We start from the raw sequence: 20,132 nt of genomic DNA, 5'->3' as shown, positions 1-20,132 counted from the left end.
GGTAAAAAAACCTAACATTTCTACCTAATGCGCTATCATCATCTAGGATCAGTTCCTATAGACCCACGTATATATGTATATTTTAATTCGCATATAGACTCAGCACAGTAAACTACACTGACTCCCATATCGGGATCTTTTTAGACCCGTTTTTGACTGACAGCATGCCAACACCTCCCACCTATCCCGAGAACCAATAACAAGCCTTCAACAGCAGCCAATTGAACAAGCAGACATTGCATAAATGACCATCCTGGTCACATGATTCCTAAGCTTGAAAAAGGCCTTTAAGGTCGAAACGCGTCGCCAACATAGGACAAGGACACCCACACAAGCATTCTTAGACTTTGTGCTACTTTTCTCCTGCAGAAAGAAAAACATCGCTTTTGCAGATCCAGCAGCAGGCGCTGCGCAACACCGCCAGTCCGGAAGTCTCGCGGCAACAGAGACCCGGAAGACACGCTGACTCAGAAAAGAGCGAGGGGAGCCCTGGGACCCGCTCCGGACGGAGAATCTCCCATTTGGACATCCTCCTCAGACGCCCAGCAAACCGTGAGTGAATGTCTACACACACTGCGATGCGGGACGCCGCCAGCAGCAACCTGTGAGGACACACCACGGACACTGCACCAAGTGAGGAAGCAGAGAGGGCATAGGTATTTACCTATGTGATTGTAAGGGGGTTCCTGCAGGAATCGCCTGAAGCCCTTTGAGGCACCTCTCTGCACACTCCACTAAAGCCAGACTGTCACATTCCAAACTGTTCATTTCCCACACAAATCGTCAGGAGAGGCCGTAGGTCCTGGGCTCAGGACCCACGGTAGCTAAAGTAGTCTAGAACAGACTAACTGAAAACCCTTTTGGGAACTCTCCCCTGGCGACACTTGTGCAGGAAAATTCCCAACATACTGGGGACCCCGATTAGGTGTATTGAAACACCATTTACACCCATTAAGGGTACCCATTACCCCTAGGGTAACAAGGCTGCAACACCACCCAGAACTGCCGAACATTATTCCCCGCAGCAAACCCCCCCCCCCCCCCCTGGTCATACAAAGTCTGGCTCGCACATAGTATTTGCATATTATTATTCAAATATCAATAAATACCTTAATTTTACCTTCACACTATCTGACTCATTTTCCTTCTCTCTACACCCTCAACTATCAACCCTTTTCAACACCATCAGGATAGCGCTTTTCCCATCTCCAAATTTCTCTTCACCTATTCAATGCTGTCTTGGCAGATCGACAGAATGGGCCCGACTTTAAAAGCTGTCAGGACAGTTTTGTAGTTAACGGCCGTGAATTGTCGCGATCGCGGTCGATTCTTGACAATCCACGGCCATTTACACGGACAAGCCCCCTTTTCACCAATCGCCAAGCAGGACATTGAATCCTGCCTGGCGGTATGCTGTCGAGATGAACAAAAATGGACCAGGCTCACAGCTGTCGGGACAGTTCGAAAGTCGTGATCTGGGATTGCATACCCCCCTTATGGAGAAAAAAAAAGGGTTGATAGAAAGTACTGACCAGCTTCAAACTCTCAATGTACAGACGGAGGTGGGACGAAGGACCAGGGACCAAAGCCGGTTGGTTAGTAAGTTATTTCTCTCCACGCTTTCATAATACTATCCTTTGGGCCAGATGCGCCAAGCTTACAAAGTGATAAAATGGAGCGTTGTAAACAACCAGCTCCTACCTGCCATGTCACAGGTTTCATTTGAAAAAGGTCAGGCAGGAGCTGATTGGCTGGTTGTTTATCACTTTTGAAGCTTAGTGCATCTGGCCCCATGTCACATGGGTGCCAGACGTATTAATCTGAATTTATAAACTTAATCATTTTATGCAGTATGGCTGGATATTTTATCCAGACTTTTATAATTGTGGCCGCACTGAAGAGAAATCCTAGAATGGCTGGTGTATTGAACATTGTACAGGTAAGAACACAAACAGTTTCTATAGATCATTAGCAAGAAGGCACATTTAATTCAGGCTTTAATGCTTCCCATTCAGTGCTTTATTTTTTTTCTCTTTAAATTAATCCCACTCACATCAGGTTCAGGAAAAAAAGCATATTACAATACCTTTCCAGTGGATTTATATTAACTTTGACATGTTTAAAAATCCATTTGTCATGAAATAAAAAATAACAAAAAGAGCACACAATGCATAGCTTTATACAACTGTACAGCAGGGTAGCATGTCATTAATAGATCACACGGCCACTAGACCAGAAGGCAAAACCAAGCATCACACATTTAGTGCACAGAATATCCATTATTGCAAAGGCATCAATTTGTTTCTGTGCTATACAGTTTTTAGCAAAACTTGACCAATAGTGTGGAAATTGCAAAGTTCCCTTTATTTATTTATTCCAGTGTTCAGATACAAAATATTAGTGATCTCTTTATATATATTTACAAAGATTTGCACAGCTACAAAATAAATTACACATCAGGCTTGGCAACAGGATGCTCCACAAAATGTACACGTAGGGCAATATACATTTTTAACATGTCCGGTTTAATTCATGACTCCTCTAGGAACCTGGGTCATAAGATTCTAATGAAGTCGGCTGGTGACTAATTTAATTTACTACACTGCAGTTTGTGTGTGGAATAAAGGTTACCAAAGACCGTACCATGGAAAACTAGCAGCAATCTCACGGTTATACACATATGGCTTTCTAGGCAGTAATTTGTAGTGTCTCAAGTTTATTGGATGCTATAGACAAACAATGGATGGTTAGAAACATACGGTGGAAAATTAAGTGCCTGCATGTGACAAGTCTGACACAGTACAAAAGTTCTTCTTAAAAAAAACTGCAGTAGGATAGCTAATAGCCATCTACCCACTGCGCGAAGCCTCTTTCCACAAGCGTCCGGTTAATAGACACCACCTACAAAGCAAAATATAGGAGATAATGAGGGTCATTTGTGAAGCTGAACAATATGCAAAAGAAGCAAGATCCTGAAATATCTTATTTTACATAATCTCAATTCCATTCATGCACACTTAGGGGGGTATTCAATCCGTGCCCCTGTCCCGTTTTTCTCGCCTGGAGCTCGGCAGTCGGGATTCAATGTCCCGGCCACCGAGCGGCTAGAAGGGGGCGTGGCCGCGAGTTGATGACAAAAATAGACAAGCTCCGGCCAGGAGCTCGCCTATTTCCGGCTTTTCTCGGCAAAACGAGCCCGACAGCTTGTGCTGTCGGGCTCGTTCTGTGCAAAACCCCTGTTCAATGCTGTCGGGGAAGACAGCATTGAATAGGGCCCCGCAGCCATCTCCCCCGTCGGGAGATGGCTGCGGGAGCACGCCTAACATTGAATACCTCCCTAAGTCTGTATGAGCAGTAGGCATTTAAGCACAGGCCGATTGTGTCGATTTTAACATGACATGTTTCACTACTTCAGCTCAGGAATGTAAGCTACTGTTCAATTACTTTACAATAACCTTTATAACACTAGAGGGGAGGGGTATTCAATCCCTGTCGCTATTTCCAATGGGGGAAATAGCGCCGGGTGCCTATTCAATGCTGTCATACCCAAAGAGGCAAACGACAGAACGGACCCGAATTTAAGAGCAGTCGGGCCTGTTTTGCTGAAAACAGCCATGGGTGGTCGAGATCACGGCCAGATCTCGCCAATCCAAGGCAGTTCTCGCAGACACGTCCCCTTTTCGCCGCTTGGCAGGCAGGACATTGAATCCCGGCTGCTGATAAACTGGCGAAGGGAACAAAAACGGGTGAAGGTCTCGACTGTCGTGACCCGGAATTGAATACACCCCTAGGTAGCATTTTTGAGGGATGAAATATCTTCTTTGTGGCTGTCCATTAAAGCCATAAGCTTTAGAGGTACTCTTTACCTAGAACGGCGCCCACGATTAGCATCGCGGGCAAAAAATCGCGGCCATCGCGGCTACATAAAAAACTGGAGCCCTAATAGTCCCCTGAAGTCTTAAATGGCCCCCACAATTTTTAACGCCACCCCACGATCAACGTGAACCCGAAGCGTGGCGAGCGCAGCGAGGGGCGGCGGTACGCGTCCTCTGACCTTTTCATACCCCCACTATCCACATCGGCGTGGAGTTGAGAATAGAATAGTGTGGCGAGCGCAGCGAGCCACCGAGCCCGAAGCGTGGCGAGCGCAGCGAGGGGACGCGGATACCTTCACAGTTATACGCGTCCCCTCGCGGGCTTCACAGGTGTCCGTGGCGACGCGGACACCTGTGAAGCCCGCGAGGGGACGCGTTTACCTGTGAAGGTATCCGCGTCCCCTCGCGGGGCTCGCTACGCTTCGGGCTCGGTGGCTCGCTGCGCTTGCCCCACTATTCTATTCTCAACTCCACGCCGACGTGGATAGTGGGGGTATGAAAAGGTCGGAGGACGCGTACCGCTGCGCTCGCCACGCTTCGGGTTGACGTTGATCGTGGGGTGCCGTTAAAAATTGTGGGGGCCTATTAGGGCTCTGTGGCCCATTTAACATTGTTTCCTACGGAAAAATCGCGGGCATTGAACACTAAAATCGCGTCCAATTTCACTTTTAACATTGGTCCCTATGGGAAATCGCGGGCATCGCATCGCACCCGTTTTTTAGTGCATTCGATGGTCGCCGTTCTAGGTAAAGAGTACCGCTTTAGATGTCCAGGTCAAATTTTAGAAACACAATTCGTAGTGTTCAAATGTTCCTGACCTAATGCTATTGTGACAACTCAGGCCTGAGAAGGATCACCAGGATTGTTAACTATAATCTATAGCTTTTTTTTCTCTTAAAAAAACAAACAAAAAAAACACACACACATTAGTCTGAGACCTCACCTCATCAGCCATCATACTCCATAACTGCACAAGTGGAAGTCCTGTTGCGCCATCATAATTTGTGACCTGCAAAAACAAAAAAGATCATAATGAGTTTTAGTGATGAGATTAAAGAGAACCTGAAAGCCACTTTTATGCAAAAGAACCTGAGCAGCCTCATTTGAAATAAGCCATGAAATCTGCCTCTGCATAACATACAGGTACATTTTGAGAACCCTTATCCCTTATTCTGCACAATTTATGCATGCTGAACAAAAAAACTTTGTAGCACATTTGGTACTTCTTTACTTTCACGGCGCCACTAGATTAGGACAGATAGGATATCGCGGGCATTGAATGCACTAAAAAAATCGGGTGCGACGCGATGCCCGCGATTTCCCATAGGGACCAATGTTAAATTTCTCAATGGACACGATTTTCTGTTCAATGCCTCAATTGACACGATTTTTCCATAGGAAACAATGTTAAATGGCCCACAGAGGCCAAATAGGCACCCTCAAGTTGTTAACGCCACCCCACGATCAACGTCAACCCGAAGCGTGGCTAGCGCAGCGAGCCCGCGAGGGGCGGCGGTACGCGTCCTCCGACCTTTTCATGCCCTACTATCCACTAGGGCGTGGAGTGGGAATAGAATAGTGTGGCGAGCGCAGCGAGCCACCGAGCCCGAAGCGTGGCGAGCGCAGCGAGCCCCGCGAGGGGACGCGGATACCTGTGAAGCCCGCGAAGGGACGCGTTTACCTGTGAAGGTATCCGCGTCCGCTCGCCACGCTTCGGGCTCGGTGGCTCGCTGCGCTCGCCACACTATTCTATTCTCACTCCACGCCCTAGTGGATAGTAGGGCATGAAAAGGTCGGAGGACGCGTACTGCTGCGCTCGCCACGCTTCGGGTTGACGTTGATCGTGGGGTGGCGTTAACAATTGTGGGGGCCATTTCACACTTGAGGGTGCCTATTTGGCCTCTGTGGGCCATTTAACATTGTTTCCTATGGAAAAATCGTGTCAATTGAGGCATTGAACAGAAAATCGTGTCCATTGAGAAATTTAACATTGGTCCCTATGGGAAATCGCGGGCATCGCGTTGCACCCGATTTTTTAGTGCATTCAATGCCCGCGATGACCGCGATTTCTAGTGGCGCCGTGAAAGTAAAGAAGTACCGCACATTTTATAAATAATGGGCTTTTTTTTTTAATAATTTTTATGCTTCGGAAATAAATCGCCTAATACATGGCATTCATTTTGACATTAGAATAGACAAATTGCTTTTTAAATGCTCCAAGCACACGATCAGAAAATAAAAAAAAAATAATAAAAAAAAAACTAGAGGATGTGTATGAATTAGCTTTGGTGAAAACATACACATTGGTTTGTTAAAAAATTAAAGACAAAGGCAATAATTTGAGAAAAAATAAAAATATAAAAAAAGAAAGATATACAGTGCTTGAGCTGGACTGAACAAATAAAAATTAATATTAAACACTCAGGATAAAAAAAAAAAAAAAAAAAAGACATACATACAAACCTGGAAAGGAATGATGTACTGTAGTCTGGTTTATCCAAAAGTGCAGAGATGTGCAAAGGTAGATGGAAGAGGCTCAACGTAATTCAACAAGATCAAGTACAATTAGTTGTTATTTTATTGTGTATCTATTGATTTTATTCTTTCTAAATTGGGACTAATCCCAAAATTAACTCCGGTTATATTAATGCCGCCCATACACGTCCCGATACGGGCGTGTGCTCCGTGCTTAACTAGTATGCATCACATCGCATTGCATGATGCGATGAAAACCAAAGCACGCATAGCACAGCCCGCATCGCAGCGTGTATGGGCTCCTTAAGAGATACCCTGCATGGATCAGTCATTCCAGCTCTTAACCCCTTCCCGACATTTGACGTACATGTACGTCATGGCCGGGATGTACTTCCCGACACATGACGTACATGTACGTCATGACTTCAAAGTGCCACCGCGTCTACAGACGCGGTGACAGAGGGACGATGTCTGCTGTCCCTGACAGCAGACATCCTCCCTCATTGCCCAGGGGGGGCAGCGATGCCCCCCGACATGGGCGATCGCTGCGATTGGCTGTTCAAACGTGAACAGCCAAAAGCAGCGTTAAACTGTTTGATGTGTAAAATGTAGACTCTGCTGCCCCCTAGTGTCCAAAAAAATTAAAGGAGCAAATACCATTTTTTTACGACATTTTGGTATTTTTCACAAAAAAAAAAAAAAACTGTATCGACCAAAATTTACCACTAATTTAAAGTACAATGTGTCACGGGAAAACAATCTCAAAATCACTGGGATAAGTAAATGCAAAAAAAAAAAGTTATCCCCACTTAAGTGATACATGTCAGATTTGAAAAAAAGGCCTCTGTCAGGAAGGCAAAAACATGCTGCGTCGGGAAGGGGTTAAAGACGTGTGAACACATTGAAATGCATTGAGCCCCTTCAATCTACCTTTGCACATCTCTGCACTTTTGGATAAACCAGACTACATCATTCCTTTCTTCCGGACCAGTTTGTGTATCAGAGGATCATCTGATCTCAGATCCACAAGCAGCCAACAAGCCACGTATCATTATACCAACAAGACTGCTCATTTTCAGGCTGATAATTCTGAGTCACCTGTGATCCTCCACTGGGTATTTATCCGGGACTTCACATCTTCTTCCATCAGAAGGATATCCTTTCAGCAATTTTGCTTATACAACGCATCAGTCTGGTAACCACATATACTTACGTGCATTGAACTGTGCATTGAACTGTGCATTCTTTCCATCAATTGGAGCAATATGCTAGCAATTTTTTATTGAAAATTCTCAATTTTAATGTCTATATGTATATTTCATTTTTTAGGTCATCATTGTTAAATGTGTATAGTTTTTTTTTGTTCAGTCCAACCCAGTACAATATTGAGAGCTTTACACCCTCTTCATACAGCAGCTGTAGCTATACCTTTATGTTCTACAATTTTCTTCCCATAAAGGCAATAATTACCTGTGCAAGCAAAGCTGTGCCTCTTGTCATATCATTTGCAGAGACATCTGCCTCTGTGGAGAAGTGTTCCTCATCTAATAATAATCAAAAAAGTTAATGTTTATCACATCTAATATGTACCTCTTACAACTCTAAACCCATTTATACACCGTGGTTTGGAAGAGTATTCAATACAAAAAAAAAAAAAAAAAACACACACGGTTTGTCTGCATTACAAATGCTCCTTGCACACTGTGCTCCCTGGAATTATTTTGTCACAACAGAGACCATTTTAGAAGATATACCACTCTTGGATGTGCAATTGTGCTCTCATACAAAAGTTGGTACTGGTCTAGTTCACTAAGGCCGATATATCGGATGCGATATCGGCCGATATATCAGCCAATCTGATTTTTTATCTGTTCATAACCCCACTATTCACTACGCCTGGAGTTGTTTTTATATAGTGTGGCGAGCGCAGCGAGCGGATGCGGATTACTGCGCTCGCCACACTATATAAAATCAACTCCATGCGTAGTGGATAGTGGGGTTATGAACAGGTCAAAATATTGGATCGACCGATATCGCATCAGATCGATCGGCCGCCGTGAAACTAAACAAGTACCCAAAAGTTTCCCACAACATTGTTGCAGCATACAGCAGCTTAGTGTATAAGGACCATAATGTGTATGAAGAGCAGCATGCCCTGCTCATCTGCATTGCTGCCAGGTCTTTATGAATGAATTGGAAGGTGGATGCGTGCAAAGGCCAGCTCCCATTTATTTCAGTGGCATAGTGGGAGCAGCGAACACCCGCTCCCTGCTATGCCTTGACATGCTTGCACCCCAGTAAAGGTACGTACACACGTACAGATTTTTCAGTCTAATCTATCTGGTGGGAACAAAAACCTGGACATGTATGGGAGCATATGACAACCAAAAATGTCCACCCAAATGCGGGAAAAAGAGAAAAAAATATAAATATATATGCTTTGATAAGTTTGTTATATCAGAATGATTTAAACAATTTGTCTGACTGGTCACTGTCTGTTTTCAAGCATTTGGGAACAATTTTTGTGATAGTCATTTGCTCCCATACACTTCCAGGTTTTTGTTCCCACCAGATAGATTGGACAGACTACAACCTTAAGGTGTGTACACACCTACAGATAAAAGTGGTAACACCAGATCATACTTCAATCTAGTTAAAGCTTTACCTGTGAGTGGAATCACATTGTCTAATAGAACTTCTGCGCCCTGGAAAGGCAATGAAACAAAATCTGACCTGAAGGAAGAGGAAACAAAAATGCAGAAATTAACCATTACCCCAAGATACCAAAACAAAGTCATCTTATTTTTGGGGAATTTTTCCCTTTACCAGCAAATGTGAGCAACCTGCAAGATCTTCTCTTGGTGAAATGCCAAGCTAGTTTTAGAGTTAAACTGAAGCATGCCTCAGAGTTTATGGTACATTACAGTAGGCACAACCTTCAGACAGTGTTAAGCAAGCCCCATGCTAGAGCTTAGGTCAATCTTCGTGTTTGGGATGATCACCAAGCAAGAAGCTGGACAATGCCAGTAAAGTTATATGCTAATGCAGCAGGAAGGCATCTGCAGACTGCTGTGATTGGACGATGCACCAACGGGTCCTAATGAGTGACTGTCATAATAACCTTCAGGTTAATCAGGGTGGCAGTGTCTGACCCACAGTTGAGGTTAGTAAATCTGCATTGCCAGACATTCAGCTCTCACAAAACTAAGGCAACACAACACCATTTTGTGGCGGAGACACAGTTGCTGCCCCTTCCCTGCTCCTAAACGCATGCAAACCGACAAATCAGGCTTGGGTTTAGTGGGCACTGTGTGCGTGGGCGCAGGACCCACATCTGCACATGCAGAGAACGAGTGCTGCAAAGGTCTTAAAAGCAGTTGCAAGCTTGTTATAAGACAACGTAGGGCCTAATTAATGGTGTATCTCATGGGTCCTCAAACTGCGGCCCTCCAGATGTTGTGAAACTACAAATCCCAGCATGCCTTGCCACAGTTTTGCTATAAGGGAGTGCTAAAACTGTGGCAAGGCATGCTGGGATTTGTAGTTTCACAACATCTGGAGGGCCGCAGTTTGAGGACCCATGTATCTGAAAGCCTGTAACCAGCCAAAAGTCCCGTACACACGGGGGTATATATCGCTCAGTGTCCCATTTGCATCAGCGAACAGAGATGGTCGCTGATGAAAAGAAACTGCCGGGGGAGCCCGGCAGTGGAAATCAGCTGGTCGTAGGAGCATGTTCCTGCGACCAGCGATCACTACGGCGGAGAAAACAGGAGCACGCACCCGGCAATATATCGCCGGTGCACACTCCCATCACGGGCAAAATCGCCCGCGTGTGTACACAGCCTAAGTCTTCAGCATATGCAACTCAGCAGTATTTTCAGTCTGACACAACAACCATTTGTACTGTTCACATATGAAAAAACACTGGGCTGACAACAGAAATGTCAAAGATAAACAGGGACAGTGTGAGGTTGAATGCTGGATCCAGACTGGTTCCTAACGCAATGAAACCGTGCTATAACCACCTAAACAATAGTATTAAAAGCTGCCATTTTAAATCAGGGTTCTGATGACAATTCACACACTAAGGGGAAGATTTATCAAATCTACTAAAGAAAATAAAAAAAAGAGGATAAGTATAAACCACTAAGTTTATCTCAACATTTAGTTTCTATTGATCAACCATACTTTTTGAAGTACATAAAATGCTGAGTATCCCTTATCCAAAACGCTCAGGACCAAATAACCATTTTTTCTGTATTTCTAAATATTTTTATATTTTAAGGAGGCATCTTGACGTGGGACCCATGCATTTATATTGTATAAACACATCAAATACGCACAACCTGTATATTGTACTATAAAATATTTTGTAGAAAAACATTGGTTGCTATAGGCAATTTCTGGAATCTTTAGAAAACTTCATGAATCTACTCCTGAGACACATATGTACTGACCTGATCTGTCTCAGAATCTCAACCTTGACTCTCTCATAGCCACCATAGTCAACATAGCGTATCTCTACTTCCTCAGTGTCACTGTAGTAAGACACTACCTGTGCCCTCCACCATGCATTCTCTCCCATCGGTGCTGCACAGATCACACCAACTGAAAGGAAAATAAAAAATAAAAAAAAGTTATAGGTACACCAATCTCACAATCCACTGCATACAGCAGTGGTTCCCAAACTGAGTGCCTCGAGTTGGGGGCTCATGACCAAAATAATTTATTTATGCTCAAAGTGATGGGCACAACCAGTGTGGGTGGCTGCCAATCAAAATGTATGGACAATTCGAACCACAGCTATGTTCCACACCACATAACTGAACCCAAGGGTGACAGTTAAGCACAATTAGCTTTAATTTTTTTTATTTATCCATGAGAAACTTTAACTTGGGGTGCCTTGAACAAATGCTGATATTCTAGGGCGCCCTGGTCAAGAAAGTTTGGGAACCACTGGAATACAGCATAAAGTAACAGCATGATCTATAGCATGGGTCTTCAACCAGTGGCCCTCCATATGTTGTGGAACTACATGTCCCAGCATGCTCTTCTAGGAAAAAATGTGGCAATGCATGTTGGCACATGTAGTTTCACAACATTTGGAGGGCCACAGGTTGAAGGTCCATGATCTATAGAGTTCCAAGCAGTCTGATGCTAGTGAGCAGTGCAGACAAGGGAAGAAACCTACCTTCTACTGGAGTTGGTAATGTTGGAATTCCAGACTGTGAATAACAGAGAAACATTTGCTGATCCAAGCCTCGGAGCGCATGGAAAGTAGGGTGTGTATGCTGTTGCACAAACATGTGACCTGCGTTTACTACATTCACCACAATCACTTCAACTGTGACCCCATCTGGCAGCATTAGCTACAAAAGAAAAAATATATATATTATACAGGAAAGGTTTAATAAAACTTGTGCACAACAATCCAAAAAATGCACTGATAATCAAATGAATGCAGTGGTTCCCAAACTGGGTGCCGTGGCACCCTAGGGTACCTTGGATTGATGGTGCAGTAGCAATATGTCATTGGAAAAACCAATGCTTGTGATGTGCCATCATAAGATATATGTGGGCAAATAGAAGTGCATCCTGGCACTCACCACATAACTGACCCTAATGACATAAGCAAAAATATACTTTCTGAATTTCATAATAAACTTTTGCCCAAAGGTGCCACAAAAATATTCTGATATTCCAGGGCACAGTTATTCCAAAACATTTGGAAACCACGGAATTATAAAGGGTTTATGTCAGTGGTTCCCAATCCGTGTGCCTAGGCACCCTGGGGTGCCTCAGGACACTTGTAGGGGTGCCTTGGATTGGTGGTCTAGGACAAATTCATAATAGTTATGGTCAAAGCAATAGGCATAACAAGAGTTGGTGGCCATCAATCATGAAATATGTGGGCAAACAAAAACAAATCTGGTTCCACACAACATAATTGATCCTAAGGATGATATACACAATTTACTTAAAACATTTTGAAAAAAATATTAAATTAACAAGAAACTTGACCTAAGGGTGCTGTGAAAAATATTTTGATACTCTAGGGTGCCGTGGTTCAAAAAGTTTTGGGAACTACAGGTTTATGTAGTTAGTAAGATATTGTGAACTCAAAAGAATCATAAGCCTAAATCGCCAATAGTTGTGTTATGCCGGTTCAGGCCATTAGACAGCAGATAACAGTAAGGGATAATAGACGTGGCAGTATATTTTGGAGTAAGTTTAGACAAAGTGGTTTTAATATTAGACCCCAAATAACGAATAGGTCAACAGTTGCAGAATTCTGTGGAAACAAGGTATGCTAACAGGACACATTCTCGTTTGAAACAAAGCCTCTACTGGTGTTGGACCAGCTCAATATAGGAAAAACTCAGCAATACATAAAACCAAACATCACGTTCCAACAGGGGTCTATACTAGTGTAAGGAGAGAAAAATGTATGTAATACAGTAAACGTACCACATGGAAGCAAATTCAATAGGAGTCAATCAACCAATAAATACAATTAACTAAATCTAGGAGACCATGCTCTCTTAGGGGCATATTCAGGGTCCAGCGTTAGCACATCCTGTTCCGCCAGTACTAGCTTTTACATCAGCTAGACAGGCTGATTCTGTTTCACCATTTCACTCTTTCCAGTATTCAGGGTGAATTCTGGGCGGAACACCTCTTGGCGTTAAAACACCAATGAGGCGGAAAGGGGGCATGTATAATTCGCCTGCAAGCCTGGGCTAGAGAGTTGCTTTGGTGCTGCAGTGCTCTGGTCCGAGGCCTTTACACAGAGTTAATCAGCCACACGCTGGGGAGTTCCCTCCTCACCCCTCAGACAGTCTGACCCGGCTTTGTCTCCTGTCCTTCCCTCCTACTAGCGAAGCGCAGGCTGGGTCTCCGAGGTGCACCCGGACCAGCAGTGTGCCCCGTGTGTCTCCCCACTCCAAACACAAGTCCGCCCGCCGCCGTGGATCAATCCCCTGCCGGCCGCCATGGAGTGCACCCCTGGCCGCCGCCAGCCACCGTGGATCATAGTCCCCTGCCAGTCCCCATGGTGCACACCCCCGGCCACCGCTAACTGCTATAGAGAGCTTCGCCGCCCGCCTCCAGCTGCCATGGATCGATCCCCTGCCGGCCGCCATGGAGCGCACCCCCGGCCGCCGCCAGCTACCATGGATCGATCCCTGCCAGCCCCCATGGTGCACACCCCCAGCCACCACTATGGAAAGCTTCGCCGCCCGCCTCCAGCCGTCGTGGATCCATCCCCTGCCGCCTGCCATGGAGCGCACCCTCGGACGCCGCCAGCCATGGGGCACAACCCGCCCCGCAGGCAGCCATGGAGCAGCAAACCCCGCAGGCCGCCATGGACACCTCACCTGACAGCCACTGGTGCTTCATATACTGTAAGTGTTGTGCTGATCTGCAATGGACTCCTGCACCCTGCTACCCACATGCACTCTACTGCCCTCTTATACCCTCCTGCTGCCCTCCTTCACCCCCCTGTACCATCCTTCACCCCCCTGATGCCCTCCTTTACCCTCCTTCACCCCCCTGGTGCCCACCCTCCACCACCTTGCTGCCCTCCTTCAGCCCCCTGGTGCCCTCATATGCCCTCCTTCACCACCATGGTGCCCACCTGCTGCCCTCCTTCACCCCCTGCTGCCCTCCATCACCCCCTGCTGCCCTCATATGCCCTCCTTCACCCCCCTGGTGCCCACCTGCTGCCCTCCTATACCCTGCTGCTCTCCTATACCCTCCTTCTGTCCACCTGTACCCTCCAGCTGCCCCCTTCTCTTGCCCACGTGCACCCGCCTGCTGCCCACCTGCACCCTCCTGCATACCCATGCTGCTGAATAGCGCTATTAGCCGCCTAACGCCCTTGCGACTCCTGATTGGCCACTAGGTGGCCAATAGCGCAATTTGGGGAGAAGAGCCGCAGGATGTATACAGACATCCTCTGGCTCTCCTCAGTCCATGCTGGTATTCCCGTGGATGCTTACTTTAGAACGAAGAGGACTTAATCTACGCGGAGGACCCAGGTGAGTATGGTTTCCCTCCACAGGTACCCATACTGGATTTCTACTGGACGAGGGAACCAAACTACTATCAAGAAAGGTAAGTATTTACATGAATGGGCTCTGTGTACATTAAAGTTTTATTTTTCAGGTGTTTTTGTGTTTTTATTTAACTATTGGTTCTGCTGTGGAACTAAGTCTCAGCAAGCCCATTAATGGGCCGCATGTTGGGACTTGTGGTTCTCCAAGTCCCAGTATGTGGACCAGGCTTGCTAGGACTCATAGTTCCATAGCAGAACCCAATGGTTCTTTCTATTTTTACACCCTCATCAGCCCGGTGCTTAAAGCCCAGGGGCACCGGGGACAGCCCCAGGCTTCAGCCTGGGCAGGTAAGTTCTGGAGGGGGGGGGGCCTTCATTGGGGGTACCCACTTCTCCAGGACCCCTGCCCAGGCTGACTGGTCAGTAGTTTAATGCTTCGGCCGCGGGACCTTATATAATAAGTGTCCCACGGCTGCTAGCTGGTTGGGCCTGGTGCTGGTTCTTAAAATACGGGGGGGACCCCTATTCATTGTGTCCACCGTATATTGGGAACCAGCACCGGCCCTTGGACCTGGTTTTAAAAAATATGGGGTACCCTATTTAATTTGGTCCCTGATTTTTTAAAACTAGGACCGGCTCTGTGAGCCTGGGGCTGGTTATGCCCGTGGGGGGGACCCCACGCCATTTTTTTAAATTATTTTTTTCTTTTTTTTTTTTTACACTGCAACCTGCACGTATCTGACTGATCCGTGCAGGCTTAAGCCAAATACGCCTGGAAAATTAAGTGTATTTTCCAGGCATATTTGGTCAGCAATTAGCAGCCGTATCCCGCTAATTACCGGCCATATTAGGAATCACCACTTTTGAATGGTGATTCCTATTTGTATTCTTTCAATGGCGTATACATCCGTAAATACGAAGAATGTGCCATGAATACAAATACGATTTTCAGGATCGTAAATGCCGAAAATACGAATAAGCATAGGTATCACATGGGTACAACACTGCATGCTAATAAAACACACTGCTACATGGAGAGAGTAAAAAAAAAAAATGAAAAAAGCTAAATATATTCATATAGGCAATAATAAACATACACAATTTATTTATAAGCAAAATGACAATAAATTACATGGATTCATTTAAAAAAACTACATAAATAAAATAATATTTAATGTTTTTTAGAGCAGTCCCGACAGAAGAAATGGTCTAGTTCACTTTGTCTAAAGCCTACCTGAAAACTGTAGAATCCATTTAGACAATCAGACACTGAATAGGCTAAATCAGATTAACATGGCTGAGTTTAGACAAAGTGAAACAAAAAGTCTAAATGACTCATTTAGACAGGCGAGGCAAACGAAAAGAGTTGACAGGTGAAATGCTTTAGACTGTCTAGAAAAAATGATAGTGAATACTAAAATTCATCTAGACTTTTTTTTCAGGCGTAAAATATGCTGTTTTAGACAGAATGGACCTAACGACCAACACTGAATACACCACTTAGTGTTATAGACTGCTCAGGCACTGGGCACTTAGAAACCGTTTTCACACTTCATTATGTAAGAGAAGCAGTTTATTCTTTAATAAATCCCAAGACATGAGGATATGGTGTAACACTACTGCAATATAACACTGCTATGTGTGACACCTAGGGGTACATTTACAAAAGCCTCTAAAAAGTGAAAAATGGGGATGGTACCTATAGCAACTAGATTCTATAATTTTCTAGGCTGCAATAGAGAAAGCTAGAATTCGATTGGCTGATTTGGGCAACAATCACACTTTAATAAGTCTACCCCCTAGCGATTTCGTATTGTAAGCCACAAAAACAAAATGAGAGTACAACATAATACACTGAAAGACAATACTGTTACGAAGTAAAAGGAAATGACTGCAATACACAGCCAGGTACAGAAATCCTTAGGTTAAGGAGGATTTTTTGATAGGTGGTTTTTTTTAGTAGTTAAAGCGTAACCTGCCCAACACTTGAGCAGCCATTAGGCAGGGATTCATAGACTGGACAGAAAATCAAAAACTGATTTTAGCACAGAGAAATTAGGATTTTTAATTTAACCCACACAAGTATTTATATTATACACATTAAGGGTTTAGAAAACGCATCATACTTTTAGCTCCAAATGTAAAGTAATGCAAAAACTAGAAAATCCACCTGAACACATTACACAAACTTACCCACGATGTCATAGGAAGAGAGTGTAATGCCATAGAAGGGGGAGGTGCAAAGATGTTACTGAGGTTCAATTCTTTGAATTTCTTGCCAATCAGAAACAGTGCTCTGTCGACCTGCTGCTGAGTACCTGTTAAACGACACTTTATGAAAACTGCACAAACAATTTCTTGTTTTATCAATTTCTTAAGATGTAAACTTATGTAAAATCATACTGGAAATGTGAAACCATGATGGAGAACTTACCTTCTAAATGACACATCTGGTAATCCTGTGTAAAAGGCACAGTACAAATATATATTCTGGCACCAGAAGACTCTTTCAGAAAGCTTACAAATCTGCCTTGTTTTCCAATTAATCGGCCAACCAAATGCTTGAAGGGAATAAAAAAAAAAAAAAAAAACATAACTGAGTACTAAAACAATGAAATGGAGAGATCCTAGACACTGACAAGTTAAAGCACTTCCCAATTTGTTAAACGGTGTGGGATTGTCAGTCCCAGCAACAAATAGAAACAAAATAATTGCATCTCCGAAATAGGGGGTGAGGGGATACTGTATAAACAAATGCTCACTTAGCCAATTACAAAATTATTGTTTATTAATAATCATAAAACAAAAAAGTATTTAAAGACAATAAAAGAATCCACTTATTCAGTATACATCCTCATTAAGGACAAAGCACAAGTTCAGGTACTTAAGGAACTGAACTTAAATAACCCTGTGCACAGTCAAGCTGTTTGTGTAATATAATCACAGATACCACATATATTTAATAAAGGTTGTTGTATCTGTTGATATCAGCAGTATGTTAAGGGAAAACAAATACAATTATATGGGCACTGTAGCAAATTACCTGTACCGTGGAGCGATGCGTCTGTGCTGAGTATTTCAGAGCCAGCGCAAACTAGAAGCCGAATTCTGAAGATAGCTGCTACCTCTCCTCATGGAGGGTAGAGCCGAGGCTTTTGCTGTTATACAGTTCCGGGTGGCTGTGGCTGGTGGTGTCTTGGAAAGGTCTTGAATTTAGTAAAGGTTGTTAAAAGGCAGAGCAGTGAGCTCAGCGTAGCACTGACATAAGCTCAGTAGAGGTATGTAGAGGAAGCAGGAAAGCAACGTGATTGCAAACCATGAAGCCAATTCATATATGCATTTCTGCACTCTTCTAGAGCATCTGTCAAGCTGTGTTTGTCCAAAAAGGTATACATTTAAATAGCATAGCAAGGTCCAGAACAATCGATGGTGCCAATATGCTACTCCTGCTATGGACATTAATGTGAGCATTTTGGAAGGATAGAAATCTAGAAGGGCATAAATGCAGTGGATTTTTAGCTTGGATACTATTGCACCACAAGGACTTAACATGGATTTTGAGTTGAAGTGGTTCTTAAACTGAAATTACAGGCCAAATAATTTGCTTGATTTTTAATTGATTAAGTTTAAGTTCAAGATAGAATTTTACACTTTAAAAAATAGAATTTTTACTATTATTTTTTCCATTTCTGTTTTAATGATGATCTGTTATGGTCTTTTAGGGGGGTATTCAATGTCAGGGGCACGGCTGTCGAGCTAGCGCGACAGCCGTGCCCCTGTCCCGTTCTCGGTTAGCTTGCCTGGAGCTCGGCAGTCGGGATTCAATGTCCCGGCCGCCGAGCGGCGAGAAGGGGGCGTGGCCGCGAGTTGCGGTCGGGAAGTGACGAGCTGCAGCCAGCAGCTCGTCACTTCCCGGCTGTTCTCGGTAGAACGAGCCCGACAGCTAGAGATGTCGGGCTCGTTCTGCCAGGAAACCCTGTTCAATGCTGTCGGGGAAGACAGCATTGAATAGGGCCCCGCAGCCATCTCCCCCGTCGGGAGATGGCTGCGGGAGCTCGAACGAGATTGCATACCCCCCTAAATGTATGTACTGGAGGATCCCCAGCTTTGCCTTTTCCACATTTAAAAATGAGCGTATTTAGTATTATTATATTCATCTGTTTTTGAATGGACGGCCAGACTGATTGTCCTGTAGTTGGCCGTACAGTCCCCACTATAAATGCATTTATTGCCTAAGATGCCCCTTAGTTTTAAATTAATATGAGTTTTGTATTACATTAATATGCGCTTTGTATGTTTGTGACGCTGATCGAAGGATAAAGAACATGTGACCGGGAGAATATTTCTGGTCCAACCCCCACCACCGATCCGGAAGGTCTGTTTCAAATAAGGTTCTTTTAAACATCAATTCCCATCCTTCTAATGGAATCTTGCATGATGTTTTTATGTTTGGATTTTATTGTTTGAAGATCTATTACATTTCTTTGCCTTTACCTCTATGGTGCTTGTTGGAATGCAGAAAAAAGAAACCATTATAGGATTTGAACATCAGCATGAATTGTAAGTTAGGTACACTCCCTACCAGAAAATAAACTGTTATGTTTTTCTCTATTACTTTGAAGGGAGTGGAAAATGAAAAAGGAATCAGTGGGCTGTCAAAGCCCTTGACGACTACAGCCCCACCCACGAAGACTGACATCGGTGGTGAGCAAGGTCCAGTCTGGAACCCAAAATGGGAGACCCCTGTCCAGGTTGGACAGAATCAGACATCAGGTTACGGAAAGAGTAACTTCTGGAGGTAAGTAAAAAAAAGTTTGAGTCTGGATTCGGAAAGGAGAGCCATCCCAGCACCTAACGCAAGTGGAAATTAGCATATTTGGGCATGTTTAATACAGACCCAGAAGGACGAAAAGCGGTTTTAGAAGTATCCATAGATGTAACAATTTCATCTAATTCCTGCCCAAACAGAGTATCACCAGCATATGGAAGTGCCTACAGCGCCTTCTTAGGGACAGCATCTGCCCTCCAAGAGAGCAGTGAGCAGTCACAAGGTGCATCATGCCACAACCCTACATGCAGAGTACGGTATCGCTGTATCTAGAGGCTTCTCCCAGATCGATACAGACCCGTTGCAGATTGACAATGCCCAATAATTCCTTCTGACTAACCGAGGAAGAAAAGGTGTTGCTGTCGGGCATTGCCTTATTTACCCACACTGATGCAAGTGCTGGTCTAGCAATTGTGCCAACATGAGTAGGTGCCAAAAAAAGGCTCCAGTTTCCGGTCAGTGGGATCCTTCAGGGAAGATTTATCTGGTATTGGCAGCATTGAAGAGCATACTAGATGAGCAAAGTGTGCATCTACACCAGAGGAGGGGACTCCCATTTAAACTGGTCCTTAGCAGGGAGAGGATTAAAAGAAAAAGGAAAGAAATAAAACCATTGAGATCTGTTTCAGTCCCTGGACCAACTGTGCTAGAGTTTGCATCCACTGCAGTTCCATCTGTGTCGACAGAGGACTAAATGCCAGGCCAGAGACCCCCACCAGAACAGCAGGAGGTACCATAGCCTGAGGGACGTGGCTGAGCTGCCAAGCGATCCACCAGCTGTGCCATTACCAGAGTCAGGTTAGTACACAATGAGGGCTCGCATGGAAAAGCCTCCACCTGGGAGTCTCCCAAACAAGCCGAGGCACATCTGCTGCAAAGTGCGGTGTCCTGTGAA

At 44.5% G+C, this 20,132-nt stretch overlaps 1 protein-coding gene across 4 annotated transcripts in view; it reads right to left on the bottom strand.

The window, feature by feature from the left end:
- Window positions 1–1,996: 1,996 nt before the first annotated feature.
- The window catches only part of AKAP1 (A-kinase anchoring protein 1), a 39,304-nt gene continuing 21,168 nt past the window's right edge, over window positions 1,997–20,132 (bottom strand). For all 4 annotated transcript variants that reach the window (XM_083174186.1, XM_083174184.1, XM_083174185.1 and 1 more), the window contains exons 4-11: window positions 16,844–16,970; window positions 16,603–16,727; window positions 11,545–11,722; window positions 10,811–10,961; window positions 9,016–9,083; window positions 7,821–7,894; window positions 4,819–4,884; window positions 1,997–2,901 (exon numbers count right to left, since the gene is read on the bottom strand). In XM_083174186.1, coding sequence (XP_083030312.1) covers window positions 2,839–2,901; window positions 4,819–4,884; window positions 7,821–7,894; window positions 9,016–9,083; window positions 10,811–10,961; window positions 11,545–11,722; window positions 16,603–16,727; window positions 16,844–16,970 — 852 coding nt within the window. In that variant the 3' untranslated portion in view covers window positions 1,997–2,838. The remainder of the gene's footprint in view (window positions 2,902–4,818; window positions 4,885–7,820; window positions 7,895–9,015; window positions 9,084–10,810; window positions 10,962–11,544; window positions 11,723–16,602; window positions 16,728–16,843; window positions 16,971–20,132) is intronic.

The sequence above is a fragment of the Crinia signifera genome, chromosome 2 (assembly GCF_055691185.1).
Source record: "Crinia signifera chromosome 2, ASM5569118v1, whole genome shotgun sequence".
In the NCBI taxonomy this organism is placed as follows: Eukaryota; Metazoa; Chordata; class Amphibia; order Anura; family Myobatrachidae; genus Crinia; species Crinia signifera.
The sequence above is the reverse complement of the archived record's forward strand: the minus strand, read 5'-3'. Positions and strand labels throughout refer to the sequence as shown.